At 49.3% G+C, this 14,516-nt stretch overlaps 1 protein-coding gene across 1 annotated transcript in view; it reads left to right on the top strand.

Moving 5' to 3' along the window:
* Positions 1–14,516, top strand: part of Dnajc17 (DnaJ heat shock protein family (Hsp40) member C17) — a 32,359-nt gene that overhangs the window by 10,348 nt on the left and 7,495 nt on the right. The window contains exons 2-9 of the mRNA XM_075961803.1: positions 9,557–9,626; positions 9,860–9,918; positions 10,166–10,253; positions 11,628–11,713; positions 11,988–12,084; positions 12,665–12,708; positions 13,502–13,579; positions 14,032–14,112. Of these exons, the coding sequence (XP_075817918.1) occupies positions 9,557–9,626; positions 9,860–9,918; positions 10,166–10,253; positions 11,628–11,713; positions 11,988–12,084; positions 12,665–12,708; positions 13,502–13,579; positions 14,032–14,112 (603 nt within the window). The remainder of the gene's footprint in view (positions 1–9,556; positions 9,627–9,859; positions 9,919–10,165; positions 10,254–11,627; positions 11,714–11,987; positions 12,085–12,664; positions 12,709–13,501; positions 13,580–14,031; positions 14,113–14,516) is intronic.

Genomic DNA, 14,516 nt, shown 5'->3' with positions numbered 1-14,516 from the left:
TAGTAGAGTGTGTGTGTGTGTATGTGTGTGTGTATGTGTTTATGTTTATGAAGGAAGGGTATGGTGAATTTGCTGTGGGAAGGCCCAAGCTCAGAGAGAGAGGCAGAATGACTCTTGGTCGGGAGCCCAGATCTGTAGGGGTTTAGGATGACAGCGGGCAATGGGGAGTGGGAGCAGCCAGACCAGGATACCTCGTGGACCTAGTGGCTGGAAATCAACAGCCTGAGGCAAGACGGTGGGAAAGGTTTTGGGATCCAAGCTTGAGTGTGAGGTGCTTAGAAAAGGGAGGAAGAAAGAGATGAGGCTGTAGAGAGGGTGGCATCTGAGGGAGAAAAGGGGGGGCTCATTTGGGTTCCAGATGGTCACCTGGAATTTGGGGTGTTGAGAGGGCCAAAGGAAGGGATGTTTAGAAGTGAGAGAGAAAAGGGTGGGGCCACCAAAGAAGATGGACTGAGGGCAGCTCATCCGACTGCCATAGAGGCCAGGGAACAAGATGTCTGTCTCTCCTAGCTTGGGGAGAAATGCGTGCCTAGGCTGTGATCACAGACTGTTCCCCTGTGGGAACAGGAGCTTGGGGAGAAATGCGTGCCTAGCTGTGATCACAGACTGTCCCCCTGCGGGAACAGGGGCTTGGGGAGAAATGCGTGCCTAGGCTGTGGTCAGACTGTTCCCCTGCGGGAACAGGGGCTTGGGGAGAAATGCGTGCCTAGGCTGTGATCAGACTGTTCCCCTGCGGGAACAGGAGCCGGTAATGGATTTCTGGCTGCTTCACCGGATGGTTTGTTCATTCTGTGTCTGTTGTCACTGCCTCCCTGTGTTTCCTTGTCTGGGTGCTACCTGTTGGCCTGGCTTTTGAGAACTGGGTCTAATTACTTGTACCTCTTACTTACCCGACTCCACGTTTTACTACAAGAAAGGACAGCCGCCTTTAAAAAAATAATGATCTGTTCTTTGTAGGGCACCTTTCTTTTAAGTTAATGATGGCTGTTTCTATTTATTGGATCCCTTACCCCTTGCTTTTCTGGCTGAGTCAGGAGTTCCTTCCCCTCAAGAGGTGAAACTGGAGACAGGAAGATTGTCAGAGGCCCTGTTGGGTGCCTGGGGCAAAGCACCCTGAAGGTGGTCGAGCTCCAGCTTGTGCCACCTCTGCTGGGCTGCTGTGATCTGTGAGACCCGTCATGGAGCTTCGGAAGGGGCTAAGTGTTGTTGATGCTTTATTCCTTCTACCCCACCCCCACCCTGTGATATGGGCTGAGGGGCACTAATGTTTGGTCCCCACTGTGGTTATCCTGGTAGTCTCCCTCACTAAGTTATCTTTCCTAGACTTTTTTTGCTTATTTTGTTTTGGTTTTTGAGACAGGGTCTCACTGTGTAGCCTTCGCTGTCCTGGAACTCACCTTGTAGACCAAGCTAGCCATGAACTCACAGAGATCTGCCTGCCTCTGCCTCCCAAGTGCTGAGATTAAAGGTGGGGGACACCATATCTGGCTCAGACTTGGTTTTCTTGAGAGGGTTAGCAGGCAGGATGGGAGGTTTTGAGATAGTGGTGAGGCCTGGGGGGGGGGGGAACGGGGACAGGAGAGCACCCATCTTTCTACTCATCTTTGAGCCCGAACTAATGGAGGCTTTCTAATTGTTTTGGTTGAAAGTAAGCGAATGTTTGCCCCCTCCATGCAACAGAGACTTGTTGTATGCCTATAGATGCTGTTTGTTTCATTGTTCTGGGCCCTGTTTCAAAAGCAAAATCAACTACCATGTATAAACCTGAGAATCGTGAGAGAAAAACCAGTTTTACAATTTTGAGCCAAATTTGAAGCAAGCTTTAATTAATACTGGCCAGATGATGGACTCTGACCAGATCCATTCCGGGGTTCCCAGGAAATGGCTATGAGTCATGTTTTGCAGAGGCTTAGAAAGGCAAAACCACAGACCTACATATTTCCCATCAGGTCCACTCAGGGGCAAGCATACATCCTGATGTGTTTCCTCCCCAGGTAACCTGCCCATAGCTAACCAAGCTGCCCATAGCTAACCTGCCCATAGCTAACCAAGCTGCCCATAGCTAACCTGCCCATAGTTAACCAAGCGCATCCAGTGCTAACAAACTTATCCAGGGGAGTGAAGGCACGTGGCTTGTTATTTCCCAAGAACCACACCCCCTGCGTTCCAGAAAGTTATCAGTCCTTGGGCAAGTGGCACTTACAGGCTAACTTTGGTTCTTACACTACCACTGATAACAATAAAAAAGTTAGTAAAGGGCTAATGGCTCAGAGCACTTTCTGTTCTTCAAGAGAACCCCAGTTCTCTAGCAGAGGGCTTGACAAGCTTGGTTCCTGGCACCCACAGCTGCCTGTAACTCTTGCTTCAAAGGATCTGATGCCTCTGGCCTCTACAGGTGTTTACACTTGGTACAGATACATGCTCGCTTGCACACACAGATTAATACATGATTTTTTTTAAGCAGGATTATCAGAAGTTCAAGGTCATTTTTGAGATGTGTGCTTGAATTTGTTGCCAATCTGAGATTCATGAGACCCTATGTCAAAACACCTAAAATCTTTTCTGCATTAAAGTTTAAAGTTTAGTGATGTGGTGGTACACTCCTTTAATCCTAGCACTTGGAGATACAGGCCAGTGGATCTCTGTGAGTTCTAGGCTAGCGTGGTCTACAGAGCAAGATCCTGGCCAGCCAGGGCTAAATAGTAAGACTCTTGCCTCAAAAAGAAAAGTTTAAAGTCCTTTGGGGCCTTTGGTCACCTGAGATCCTTGTCATTCTGGAGCCGTGCCTTGGAGACAGCTTGATCCTCTGGAACGCTCTGTGATCTGCACAGGGCACCTGGACTGTCACCCAGCTTCTCCCTTCTGTGACATTTCGGGAATGCAGGTGTTCCAAGAGCTGGTGAGGCCAGGAGAACTAGAGGAAACCTGTAGGTAAAGATGGGGGTCGCCAGCTCGCTGCAACTACTGTAACCCTGCCTGAGCCTTCCTGGCACCCACGAAACCACTTTCTAGCTGAGTCTCTGTCCTCAGTGCTGCCTTTATCCTGCATCCTCACACAGTGATACCTGCTTCCTTCCTAAAAGTCCTTCTCCTTCCCAACCCGGCCAAGCTCGAGATATAATACTGTTTTCTTGAACTCTTTTCTTTTTTAGAGAGGGTGTTGGGGGGTTGAACCCAAGGTGTTATACATGCTAGGCAAGCACTCAGCCAATGAGCTACGTCCTTTGTCCTTTGTTGCATTCTGAAAAAAAATTTTATTCATGAAGCCCTTGGGAGACAGCAGATGGATCTCTGAGTACAAAGCTAGCCTGGTCTACAGAGCAAGTTCTAGAATAGCTGCTATATAAAGAAGGCTTATATACATACATATATATGTATATAATATTAAAGAAATATATTTATATATACACATATATAGGTGTACATATATATATATTTCCATAGTGTTATTTCTGTAATATTATTGTTTTGTTTTTTTATTTTTATTTTATTTTATTTTTTTGGTTTTGTGAGACAGGGTTTCTCTGTGGTTTTGGAGCCTGTCCTGGAACTAGCTCTTGTAGACCAGGCTGGTCTCGAACTCACAGAGATCCGCCTGCCTCTGCCTCCCGAGTGCTGGGATTAAAGGCGTGCGCCACCACCGCCCGGCTTAATTTGTTTTTTTTTTTTTTCTTTTAAACACTGCTTTGGCCAATTCCTACCTAGCCTCTTCTTGGCTAACTTAATTTGTTTTTTTAAGATAGGATTTCTCTGTAGCTTTGGGGTCTGTCCTGAAACTCACCCTTGTGTTCCAGGCTGGCTTTGAACTCACAGAGATTCGCCTGTTTCTGCCTCCCAAGTGCTGTGTGCCACCACCGTCCGGCTTCTTTTATCTTTTTAAGACAGGGTTTCACTGTGTAGCTCTGAGTCCTGGAACCCACAGAGATCTGCTTTCTGAGTGCTGAGATGAATCATGATGCCCAACTATGCCTTGAATTTTTAATCCTGCCTAAGCCGCTGAAGGCCGTCAGGCCCACCTTGAAGAAGCAGCCTTGAGAATTGAGACCAGACGGCTTTGGGAGAGTTGTCTTTACCCAGTGACAAATTCTTTAGCTACCAGTCATGCCGTCATGCCGGGAGGGCTGGACAGAGCTAGGATCCAGTTTGTGAGAAAGCACCAAGGTCCAGGCCAACTGGTTCAAAGTCAAAACCAGCCTTCCAGCTTCAAACCCAGAACAGGGCTCTGCCCAGGGTAGCTTAGCAGCTAAATATAGTAATAACTATTAATTCAGACAGACGTACTTGGCCAGCTTTCCTAGACCAGTGGGAGATCTCCGGCTGGAAACCTAAGCTCTCTACTTTTTTTTGGTTAGAGTATTTCAGAGCTCCTGGGGGCCAGCCACAGACTGAACTTTAGGACTGTCTCCAGCAGACTTGACACCATTCCTGTCCACACAGACCGTTCAGATTGGGGTCACCTGTGTCCCTGGTCAACTCCTCGAGTTCCTGCAGGTGCTGTAGTGGCTTACTTGCTGTCTGTCAAGGAATGGGTGAGGGAGAGGTTTGGGAACTTGTATTTTGTTTGTTCCTTTGTTTTGGTTTCCAACACTGTCTCACTGTGTAGCCCTGGCTGGCCTGTCTCCTGAGTACCAGATCAGAGGTGTGGTTTATGAGTCTCCTTTGACTCAAGCTGGCCTTGAACTTGCTGTAGGGTGATCCAGAGCTCTGGGTCTTTCTGCTTCAGCCTCTCCGATGCCAGGATCACAGGGACGCAGATCACAGGGACGCGTCAGTACACAGTCTTTAGGTTTAGGAACTGTGTGGGTTGCCACGCTGTTTCCGCTAACCCCTCCAGTAGCCTAAGATGTGGGCTTTAGAGCCCGAATCCATGCAAGATTCAGTGATTTGCCTAAAGTCTTGCCATTAGTGTAAGGAAGATTCTGAATTTGAAAATGCACCTCTCACAGTTCTAGAACCTTCTCTTGCTGAAACGTGTCTTTTAACTTAGTGTGGCAAGAAGGCCTTATTTATTTAAGTTTTTAACTTTTATTGCTTAAACTCATTGTAGAAAGTAAATACCAACTATAACCCTCTTTCATGAATATTTTTACATTTTTGTCTATTAGGGGTAAAGGAGTGAATGGCTGGGAGTCAGTACTGTTTCACCGGAGTAGATTTTGTGTAGGTGTGAGCCTGGGGACTGAACACAGGCCTTGCCCATTCTGCCACTGAGTTATATCTCCAGCTAGAACAGGTTTTGTCAAATATAGTAATTGCATGGTTTTTGCTGATGAATTTTCAGCGTACAGTTATATACTGAAAATAAGTCTTTATTATACCAGTTTCTTCATTTGTTAAACGAGGGTAATAATATCTACCACAGGGATTGTTGTTGTTCATGGTGATTCTTAATTTGTTGAAATTTTTAAATTTTTATTTATTTTTTTTAAAAGATTTATTTATTTATTATGTATACAACATTCTGCCTCCATGTATGCCCACATACCAGAAGAGGGCGCCAGATCTCATTACAGATGGTTGTGAGCCACCATATGGTTGCTGGGAATTGAACTCACGACCTCTGGAAGAGCAGCCAGTGCTCTTAACCACTGAGCCATCTCTGCAATGCTGTTGAAATTTTTTTAATGTTTAAAATTGTTTAAATTTATTTTAGCCTGGTGGTGATGGCACATGTCTTTAATTCCATTACTTGAGATGCAGAAGCAGGTGGATCTCTGAGTTCAAGGACAGCCTGGTCTACAGAGTGAGTTCCAGGACAGTCAGGGCTACATAGAGAAACTCTGTCTTGAAAAACCAAAAAATACTAAAATTATTTTAAATGTATGGGTGCTTTGGTTTGCCTGCATGTGTGTCTGTGTACCACATCTGTGCTAGGTGGTCTCTGAGGCCAGAAAAGCACCTGAAACTAGAATTACAGATGGCAGTAAGCTGCCTGACGTGTGTTGGGAATCAAACCAGTTCTCTGGAGGAGTAGCAAGAGCGCTCAGCTGCTGAGCCATCTCTCCAGCCCCAATTGTTGATTTCTTGGGAGAAATGATTCCTTGACCCACTTATTCATGTTTTCTAGTTTAGAAACACAGGTTATAAACGTTCTTTACAGTCCAGAATCACTGTACTCTGAAAGGCACTGGCTTTCGCCCTCATCACCTCAGCAACTTTTCATGGACTTAGTTTCCATAGAAATCCGGGTCCGCTTCCTTTCTTGGTTTGCCATTACCACACTCTACACCAGCATCCTTCCCAGCTAGGGGAGAGTGGACACATTGATTTCAGCAGCACACAGGTGCCCTTCGAGGGGTCCTTTGGGGCTAAAGGAATGGAGACAATGTAAGCACAAGGAGGGCCTGTCTGTGGAAGTATTAGGTAAGCACTAGCTGCTGCTTTGGTTTTGTTTTTTGTTTTTTTTCTGAGTCAGAGTTTCTCTGTGAGGCCTTGGCTGTCCTAGAACTCACACTGTAGACTAGGCTGGCCTCCACATCACAGACATCGGCCTGCTCTGCCTCCCAAGTGCTGGGTTAGAGGTGTGCCACCACTGCCCGGCTATTTGTTGTTTTTATTCTTTGGGAATTTAAACGATTTTTATTTCCTGTTATGAATAACTATAAATTAACAGCAGTATTTAGAGATCTTATATGACTTTCTAGATTCTAGAATCTTATGGGGGCTGAAGAGATGTCTCAGCTGGTAAGAGCATGTACCAGTCTTCTAGAGGGCTTGAGTTAGGTGGCTCATAGCTGCCTGTAACTCCTTCAACTGTATGTGTGTGGGGGTGGGGAGAGTCTGACATACACACAAACACAAATAATTTAAAAAATCTTACATTCTTAGAAGAGGCCTTGCTTGCCAGGCCTGGTGTCACACACTTATTGAGGAACATTTCTTAAGTCGAGCCTCTCCTCCAACACAAATAATTCCAATCAGACCAATAAAAGATGCCCATGTTTAATGCAGTGCTCCTGGGTGTCACTGGGAAAGCATAGGGAGGGAAGAGAGAGAAGGGGAGACCATGCAAGACCCAGAGACTATGTGTACACTCTCTGGGGGACAGCCTAAGTAACCTGGGGAGGGGTCACCCTTTGGAGTTCGGACCAAGGCAACTCCCAGGGGAAGGGGCTTGAAATGGAGCTTCCTGCCCAGTGATCCAAAGATGGGTACCAGGGGCTGGGATAAGGCCCCCGAATATAATATTCCAGACTCTTTGTATAAAGGCTGTTAGGGAGCTGGAGTGATGATTTTGACCAAACATTCCAGGCTTTTTGGATAAGGGGGTGCCAGTGAGCTGAGGTGAGGCCCCTCAACCAAACATTTTAGACTCCTTGGATAAAGGGGCTTTGGCTCAAGTCTGGCTGCTTCCTGTGGGCCTGGGGCAATGTGGGAGAGGGGAGAGCTGGGAGTTGATGGGCTCACACTCAGCGAGAGGTGTGGCTGGAGCGGATTCTGGTTTACTGTCATCCTGGAGACCTCAGGCAGCTGTTTCTTGAGGGAGATGAGAAGGCAGGTGGCTAGGAGAAAAAATATTGTTATTATTGGCCCTGTGGATGGGGCTAGTCAGAAAGAATGGGACAGAGCAGTGCCCTGGTTGTACAGGTGAGGCTCGGGTGTATAACTGGACACAAGAGCAGATAAACCAGCTTTTAGTAGGTAGGTGTCCTTGAGCCAGGAGAGTTGGTACCACGGTGAAGTCCCAGGAGCTGGTGCAGGTGTTGACGTTGTCTGGAGAGCGCTTTGTAAGTTGGTCTTGGCCCAGGCAGCAGGAGTGACCTGTAAAATATGCTTAAAAATGGGTGGGGTTAAAACATGCTCTGGGTACTGTTAGTCTTTATCAGACCAGATTTTTTGATAACGCAGCAGAACTTTTTCCAGGAACCTCTAGGCATCTATAAGAGAACTGGAACAGATTTACATCTTGGTGTCATAGCAAAAGGCTTGGCTTTAGGTTAAAAGGTATGCGTATTTTAGAAGACAAAGGAAATTGAAGCTCTGAACCTCTGAAGACACACCTGAAACCTGTTAGTCCTGGACCGTGAAGCCTGTGAAAGAGGCACACCTGTCTGTATTTTTTTTTTTTGGTTTTGTTTTTTCGAGACAGGGTTTCTCTGTGGTTTTGGAGCCTGTCCTGGAACTAGCTCTTGTAGACCAGGCTGGTCTCGAACTCACAGAGATCCGCCTGCCTCTGCCTCCCGAGTGCTGGGATTAAAGGCGTGCGCCACCACCGCCCGGCATCTGTCTGTATTTTGGCAGTAAACTTAACAAATGAGGTAATGAGCTACAGTATCTTAAATCATCTAATGCCATTAGACAGATCTAAGGGGGATAAGTGAGCAAGCTAGATCTGTACCCTAGTCTACGTCCAGAGCTTCCAATTTTCTTGCCTGTGTGTCCTGATGGCTGGGGTTACAATGTGCCCAGTTCATTGTAATTTTTTAAGAGGCGAGCTGGGGCAGTGAGCATGTGGTCTGGGGCATGCATAATAAGTAGGCGATCGGAGAGGTGGGGAGGACAGGGAGGAACATCTTCTCCCTTACTGCCGGAGGCCTTTGGGGTCTCTTCAAGCTGCGTCTGGCTTTCCAGACTAACCCGGCAGGTGTGGGTGTGGGGCTGGCTGAGGCCAGCAGGTGGCAGCACAACCCCAGAGATCCTGGACTCTGTGGCTCTGGAGGTAGTTTGAGTCAGGTACCAGCCTAGCAGAGGACTCTCTCCTGCCTGCCTGCCTGCCTGCCTCTCAAGTCCTTATTTAGCTAACTTGAATGTTGAAGTGATATTAGTTCCCTCTGAGAAACCAGGAAGCCAGAGTGTTGAGCTGCTCCTCCAGGAGTTTATGCAGCAGGTCACTAACCGGTGCAGAAAAACACAAGTGAGAGGCAGATTCTGTGATTCTTTACCACTTTAATGGAAACATCTAAGCAGGCCGTATGTAAAAGAACCTCTTGGTAACTGTTGGTTTACTTATTTTTGTTTTATGTGTGTTTTACCTTCATACATGTCTGTGCACAATGTGCCTGCAGTGCCTGTGGAGGCCAGAAGAGGGCACTAAATCCCCTGAAATTAAAGTTATGGATGCTTGTGAGCAACCACGTGGGTGCTGGGAAGTGAACCCAGTTCCTCCAAGAGCAGCAAATGCTCTTAACCACTAAGTTTTTCTGGCCCAACAAACCTCTGCCGATGCAATAATCCAAATCAGACCAAATTAAAAGAAGCCCAGGTTTAATGATACCAGTGCTCCTGGGTGGCCTTCTGGGAAAACACAGAGATGGGGGAAAGGCGAACCGAGAAGATCACGTGTTCCTTCTTTGGGGAGCAGTTTTAAATACCAGTAGCTGTTAGCAGGCAGCTGTCCCGAGACCAGGACCGACTAATGAGATTGGGCGCTCTGCGGAATCAGGCCCTACCCTTCTGTTGGGTGTCAGTGCAGCTCCCCTCACGGCCTTCCCCTTCTTTGTTCCGGGTGTCCTGATGGCTGTGCAAAGGGAGCTGTAGGCTCTGTGGTGCGTGGGATTGACTGATCCACATGCCTTGGGAAGGCATCCGCTGTGTGACTGTTTTCTGACTCCTCTAGGTGAAGAAGGCATATAGGCAAAAAGCGCTCTCCTGCCACCCAGACAAAAATCCAGACAACCCCAGAGCAGGTGAGGCCCTAGAGCACCCTGGGTGTGTGTGGGGGGTGGGGGGCTCCTCTGGGTGTCACGGCCTGCCTTGAGCAGTGGTCCCAGTTCACTCCATGTGATGGGGTGTCCAGCCGATTGTGGATACACTTCCTGCTCACTGTTGGCCAGTCTTGCTGACCTGGGCTTTTTAAGGATTCCATTGTCACTACCCAGCTCCATTTTGTTCTCTCCTCTTGCTTTTTTGTCGTGTGTAGCTGAACTCTTCCACCAGCTTTCCCAGGCCTTGGAGGTACTGACCGATGCTGCAGCCAGGGTAAGTGGTACCTCCTTCACTGAACTGTGCCCAGTGATTAGAGACTGCTGCAGCCTAGGTGTCCCCAGTCCCGTGCAGCTCAGAAGCTCAGCAGGGGCTGGCTTAAGTAGCACCAGGTTGTGAGAGCCCTTGCCCTCTGCTGTGGTACAGTACTTGCTGCTAACTATGGGTTGAGTCCTGGGCCGGGAAGATGCCCGGAGCTTTCCTTTCTTGCTGACTGACTCTGCTGTGCTATTCCATTTTCCAGGCCGCGTATGACAAAGTGAGGAGAGCCAAGAAGCAGGCAGCAGAGAGGACCCAGCGACTTGATGAGAAGAGGAAGAAAGTGAAGCTAGGTGGGTGACCTTGTCAGGCTGGCTGGCCTCCGGCTTCCCTTGGCCCTTGTCATTAGTGTCCCCCACCTTTCTTCTTGGAGCCTTTGCCCAGGTTTGCTAAAGGCACTCTCAGGAATGACACCAGTTACGAGTTAGAGTTAGGGCTGGAGACGTAGCTCAGTGGTTAGGCACTTATTGCTCAGGCAGAGGACCTGGGTTCACTTCTTAGCTCACAACCATCTGTAACTCCAGTTCCAGGGATCTAATACTCCTCTGACTTCTGCAGGTACCAGTGCAGGCGGACAAAACAGACACAGAAAAGTAACAATAAATTCTTTTTTTTTTTAGCTCAGAGGTGATGCTAGAAATAAATATTTTTTAGAATTCAGAAGCTTGCCTGAGTGGGAACTCACTCTGAGTTTGGTGGGTGAGTCAGTGTTCTCACCTCCAGTCCAAGCTGGCTCTTTCCCGCTCATTCCAGCCACTACCTGCTAAGCCTCCACTCTGGGAAGCGTCCCCAGAGCTCAAGAGAGCCAATCACAGCTCAGTTTCTAGGGTTTGTTTTATATCTATTCATTTAGTGTGGGTCTGCACACACCCACCGCGGAGCACTTATGGGTCAGAAGACAACTTGCAGGAGCCAGTTCTCCCCTTCCGTGGGGCTCAGGAGTTGAAATCTTCACACTCGTCATCTCTCCAGCCCCAGTTCAATCACTTTTAATGAATTTACCAAACAAATAAATGGGCTAGGGCCTAGCTTAGTGGTATAACACTTCTTTAGCATGGACAAGGGCAGACCTGGGATGGGAGGCAGAGGGCTGCACGTTCCAGGTAATAAAGTGTAGGCAGAGAGGAAAGCGGTGAGTCCTGGGCCTGAGAGGAGAGTTTGTCACACAGCTGGCTGGCACAGGGCTTGGGGTGTGGGAGTATACCAGCACCAGACTGCCTGAGGGGAGGCGCTGGAGCTGGGGCCACGGTGAGTGAGGAAGGGAGACAGTGAGAACTGGAGATCAGCGATGGGAAATAAATCACAGCTGAGGCACAGCCCCAGCCGGCTGTGGTGCCAAACCACAGTGACACAGGCGGCAGCTCCACCCACGGCACCTTTGACATCAGGCCCCGGGCTGCTGACACAGCAACACCTGTGCGCTGCCTGCTTTGTGGAGAGAACCTGCTTGGTCGGTGTGAGCTGTTTTCCCCTTCCAGAGCCGTATCTCTTCTGTGTATGCCCCTTTGCAGTGTAAAGTAACTGGGGTGTGTGGGCACAAGAGATGGGCGGGGTTGCCCTGATGTGCATCCTGTTTGAGGTGTGGGGGAAGCAGCCAGAGTTGGGGTGGGCGCAGGCCATAGTAGACATGCAGACTAGAAATTGAACCGTTCAACCCTTGTGCCTAGACTTGGAGGCCCGGGAGCGGCAGGCCCAGGCCCAGGGGAGTGAGGAAGAGGAGGAGAGCCGGAGTACCACAGCGCTAGAACAGGAGGTGAGCGCCAGACCCATTGGCTTGGGGTCACTGAGGCTGGAGTGGGAGGGGCCTGAGTGGCTGTTGTGTGGGCGAGCTCACTCTTGTCTCCTGTGGGAGCTTGGTGCTCTGTCCCGCCCACAGGTTGTCTCCTGTGGGAGCTTGGTGCTCTGTCCCGCCCACAGGTTGCTGAGCCCTAGCTTGCAGGCGGACCCTCCCAGGGACCTTCACAAGGTGAGCCAGCCTGGCACTGGATCGGCGCAGAATTATCCCCCCTCCGCCCCCTGCTCTGCAGATTGCACGCCTTCGAGAAGAGGGTTCCCGTCAGTTGGAGGAACAGCAAAGGCTGGTCCAGGAGCAGATTCGCCAGGACCGGGAGCAGAGGCTGCGAGGTGAGAGTAGACACTCGCCTGTGTCTCCTCCAGGGCCGGTGCGCATCGTTCATGGAGTGGCTGTAGAGCTTCCGCCTGCCGGAACCCTGACAACTCCGTGGTGCTCCACAGCATCCTACTGGGACACCTGTGGGAGCCTCTGTGCTTTTTACAAGTCCCTGTCCCAGGCGGGTGGTGGCTCCCGCCTGTAATCCCAGTACTTGGGAGGCAGAGGCAGGTGAATCTCAGTGAGTTCAAGGCTAGCCTGGTCTACAAACCGAGTTCCAGGGCAGGCAGGACTGTTACACAGAAAAACCTTGTCTAGAAAAAAAGACCCAAAAAAACAAACAAACAAAAAATCAAGTCTCAGTCCCAAGAATTGACAGCTCTGTTTTGGAGCAGATCTTGAGGGGAGAGGCCTTGGGGTACTTGGCCTCAGTGAAGCTGAATGGCCTGTGTCTGCCTCTGGCTCTTATGATGCGTACCCAGCTTTCCATCTGAGAGAGCTGACAGGTGACCTTCAGGAGGTCAGCCTCTGCCTCTCCTTTGGGGGACCTAGGACTCTGAAATTTTAGTTTTCTTCTTTTCCCAATATTTTTAGGAAGAACAGAAAATACTGAAGGCAAAGGAACCCCCAAGCTAAAGGTGAGTCTGTAGGGTCTGTGGTCACAGCACTGTGGTCCTCGGCAAGAACAGGTGCTTTCCCGTGGGAAACTGGCGCCACTTCTCCATCCTTCCGCCATCCTGGGCCTGGACCCTGACTGAGCCTCAGAGCTTGTCACACCAGGTGGCTGGAACGTTGGCTGGTGTGGGCAAGACATCCTCAGGAGCCCTCTGAGATGGGTCCTTTTTGGTTTTTGTTTGTTTGTTTTTAAGATTTATCATATATACAGTGCTCTGCCTGCATGTATACCTGCAGGCCCGAAGAGGGCGCTGTATCTCATTACAGATGGTTGTGAACCACATGTAGTTGTTGAGAATTGAACTCTGGACCTTTGGAAGTTCAGGAATCGCTCTTAACTGATGAACCATCTCTTCCAGTTGAGATGAGCTCTTTTTCTCCCTCCTTCCCTCCCTCCCTCCCTCCCTCCCTCCCTCCCTCCCTTTCTCTTTTCCTGAGACAGGGTTTCTCTGTGTAACAGCCCTGGCTGTCCTGAAACTCACTCTGTAGACCAGGCTAGCCTCATACTCATAGATCTGCCTGTTGCTGTCTCTGAGTGTTGAAATTAAAGGCATATGCCGTCACCGCCTGCTTGAGATGGGTTCTTAGAGTATATAAAGTGTTCCTAAGATTAATCAGGCTGCCTCCCTCTCAGTTTCTGCAGGAGGCATAGCTTGGGTGGTCTAAATCACCAGAGTTTGGAGAGCAGCGGGGTCTGGTTGGGTGGCGAGCTCACTCATAGAGCCTGGTGTGGCTGATAGTCATGTTGTCTTTCAGCTGAAGTGGAGGTGCGAGAAGGAGGATGAGTCCCAAGGTGGCTACTCCAGAGATGTCCTCCTGAGACTTTTGCAAAAGGTGGGTTCTGCTGGCATCTGCCACTCCCTGTCATCTCAGGCCAGAGCTCAAGTGCCCTGAACTTCAGTCATGTTGCTACCTACTCTTTTCTTTCTGTCTAGAGACTCCCCTAGAACTGAGTGATCTTGTGCCCCTCTGGTGCCTACGCCTAACCCTTTCCGTAAAGCTCAGGCTTTAGCTGCATGTGCTGGGGAGCGGAGGTGGCTGTCTGGAATGAACACCCCCTCCTTTTTCCTCTTCCAGAAGTTGAGACAGCGCTGCTGTGTGCTAGCCTAGGTCTTGGAGCTCCGCCTGTCTCCCCGTTGCTGACTGTATACCTTAGGAAATGAAAACAGCTCTCTCCAGCTTAGCCTCTCTGGGTCCCTAGTCCTAACGTATTCCAGGTTGGACTGTAGCATAGCGGGCCGTGTTGTGTGTCCAGCTGTACTTACTGTGCGCTCTTGTCCCCACAGTATGGAGAGGTTCTCAACCTGGTGCTTTCCAGAAAGAAGGCAGGCAACGCCATAGTGGAGTTTGCAACTGTCAGGGCCGCGGTGAGTGCACTGGCAAGACCTGTCATTCTGGGCAGGAGCCCACTTTCACAGGTCCCCACACTGCCTATGGGTCTTCAGGACAGTCCAAGAGTTGAATCTTCCCAAAGGTCTCCTGGCTTCAAGATTGCATGGGGGAATGCTCTGGCTTAGTTCACTCTCCCGACTCCATACCACACCATATACCCTGCCCCAGCATGGCCTCCCAACCCTGAATATTCTTTTTTCTTTCTCTGAATTAGAAGGTGCATCTACTCCATTCTCCCAAAAGGGTCAGCTTCAGCATAGCGTTGTTTGCAGGTTGCTGAGGTTACCTAGATCTGCTTGGAACACTATGTTTGTCTTAATCTTTCTGTGGGGTAGAAAGAGCCCCTTATAACTGGATCAGATGGGCAGGGACTAGAGAC

The sequence above is a fragment of the Microtus pennsylvanicus genome, chromosome 2 (genome assembly GCF_037038515.1).
Source record: "Microtus pennsylvanicus isolate mMicPen1 chromosome 2, mMicPen1.hap1, whole genome shotgun sequence".
Taxonomy (NCBI): Eukaryota; Metazoa; Chordata; class Mammalia; order Rodentia; family Cricetidae; genus Microtus; species Microtus pennsylvanicus.
Note: the sequence above shows the minus strand (reverse complement) of the source record. Positions and strands in the feature narration are given on the sequence as shown.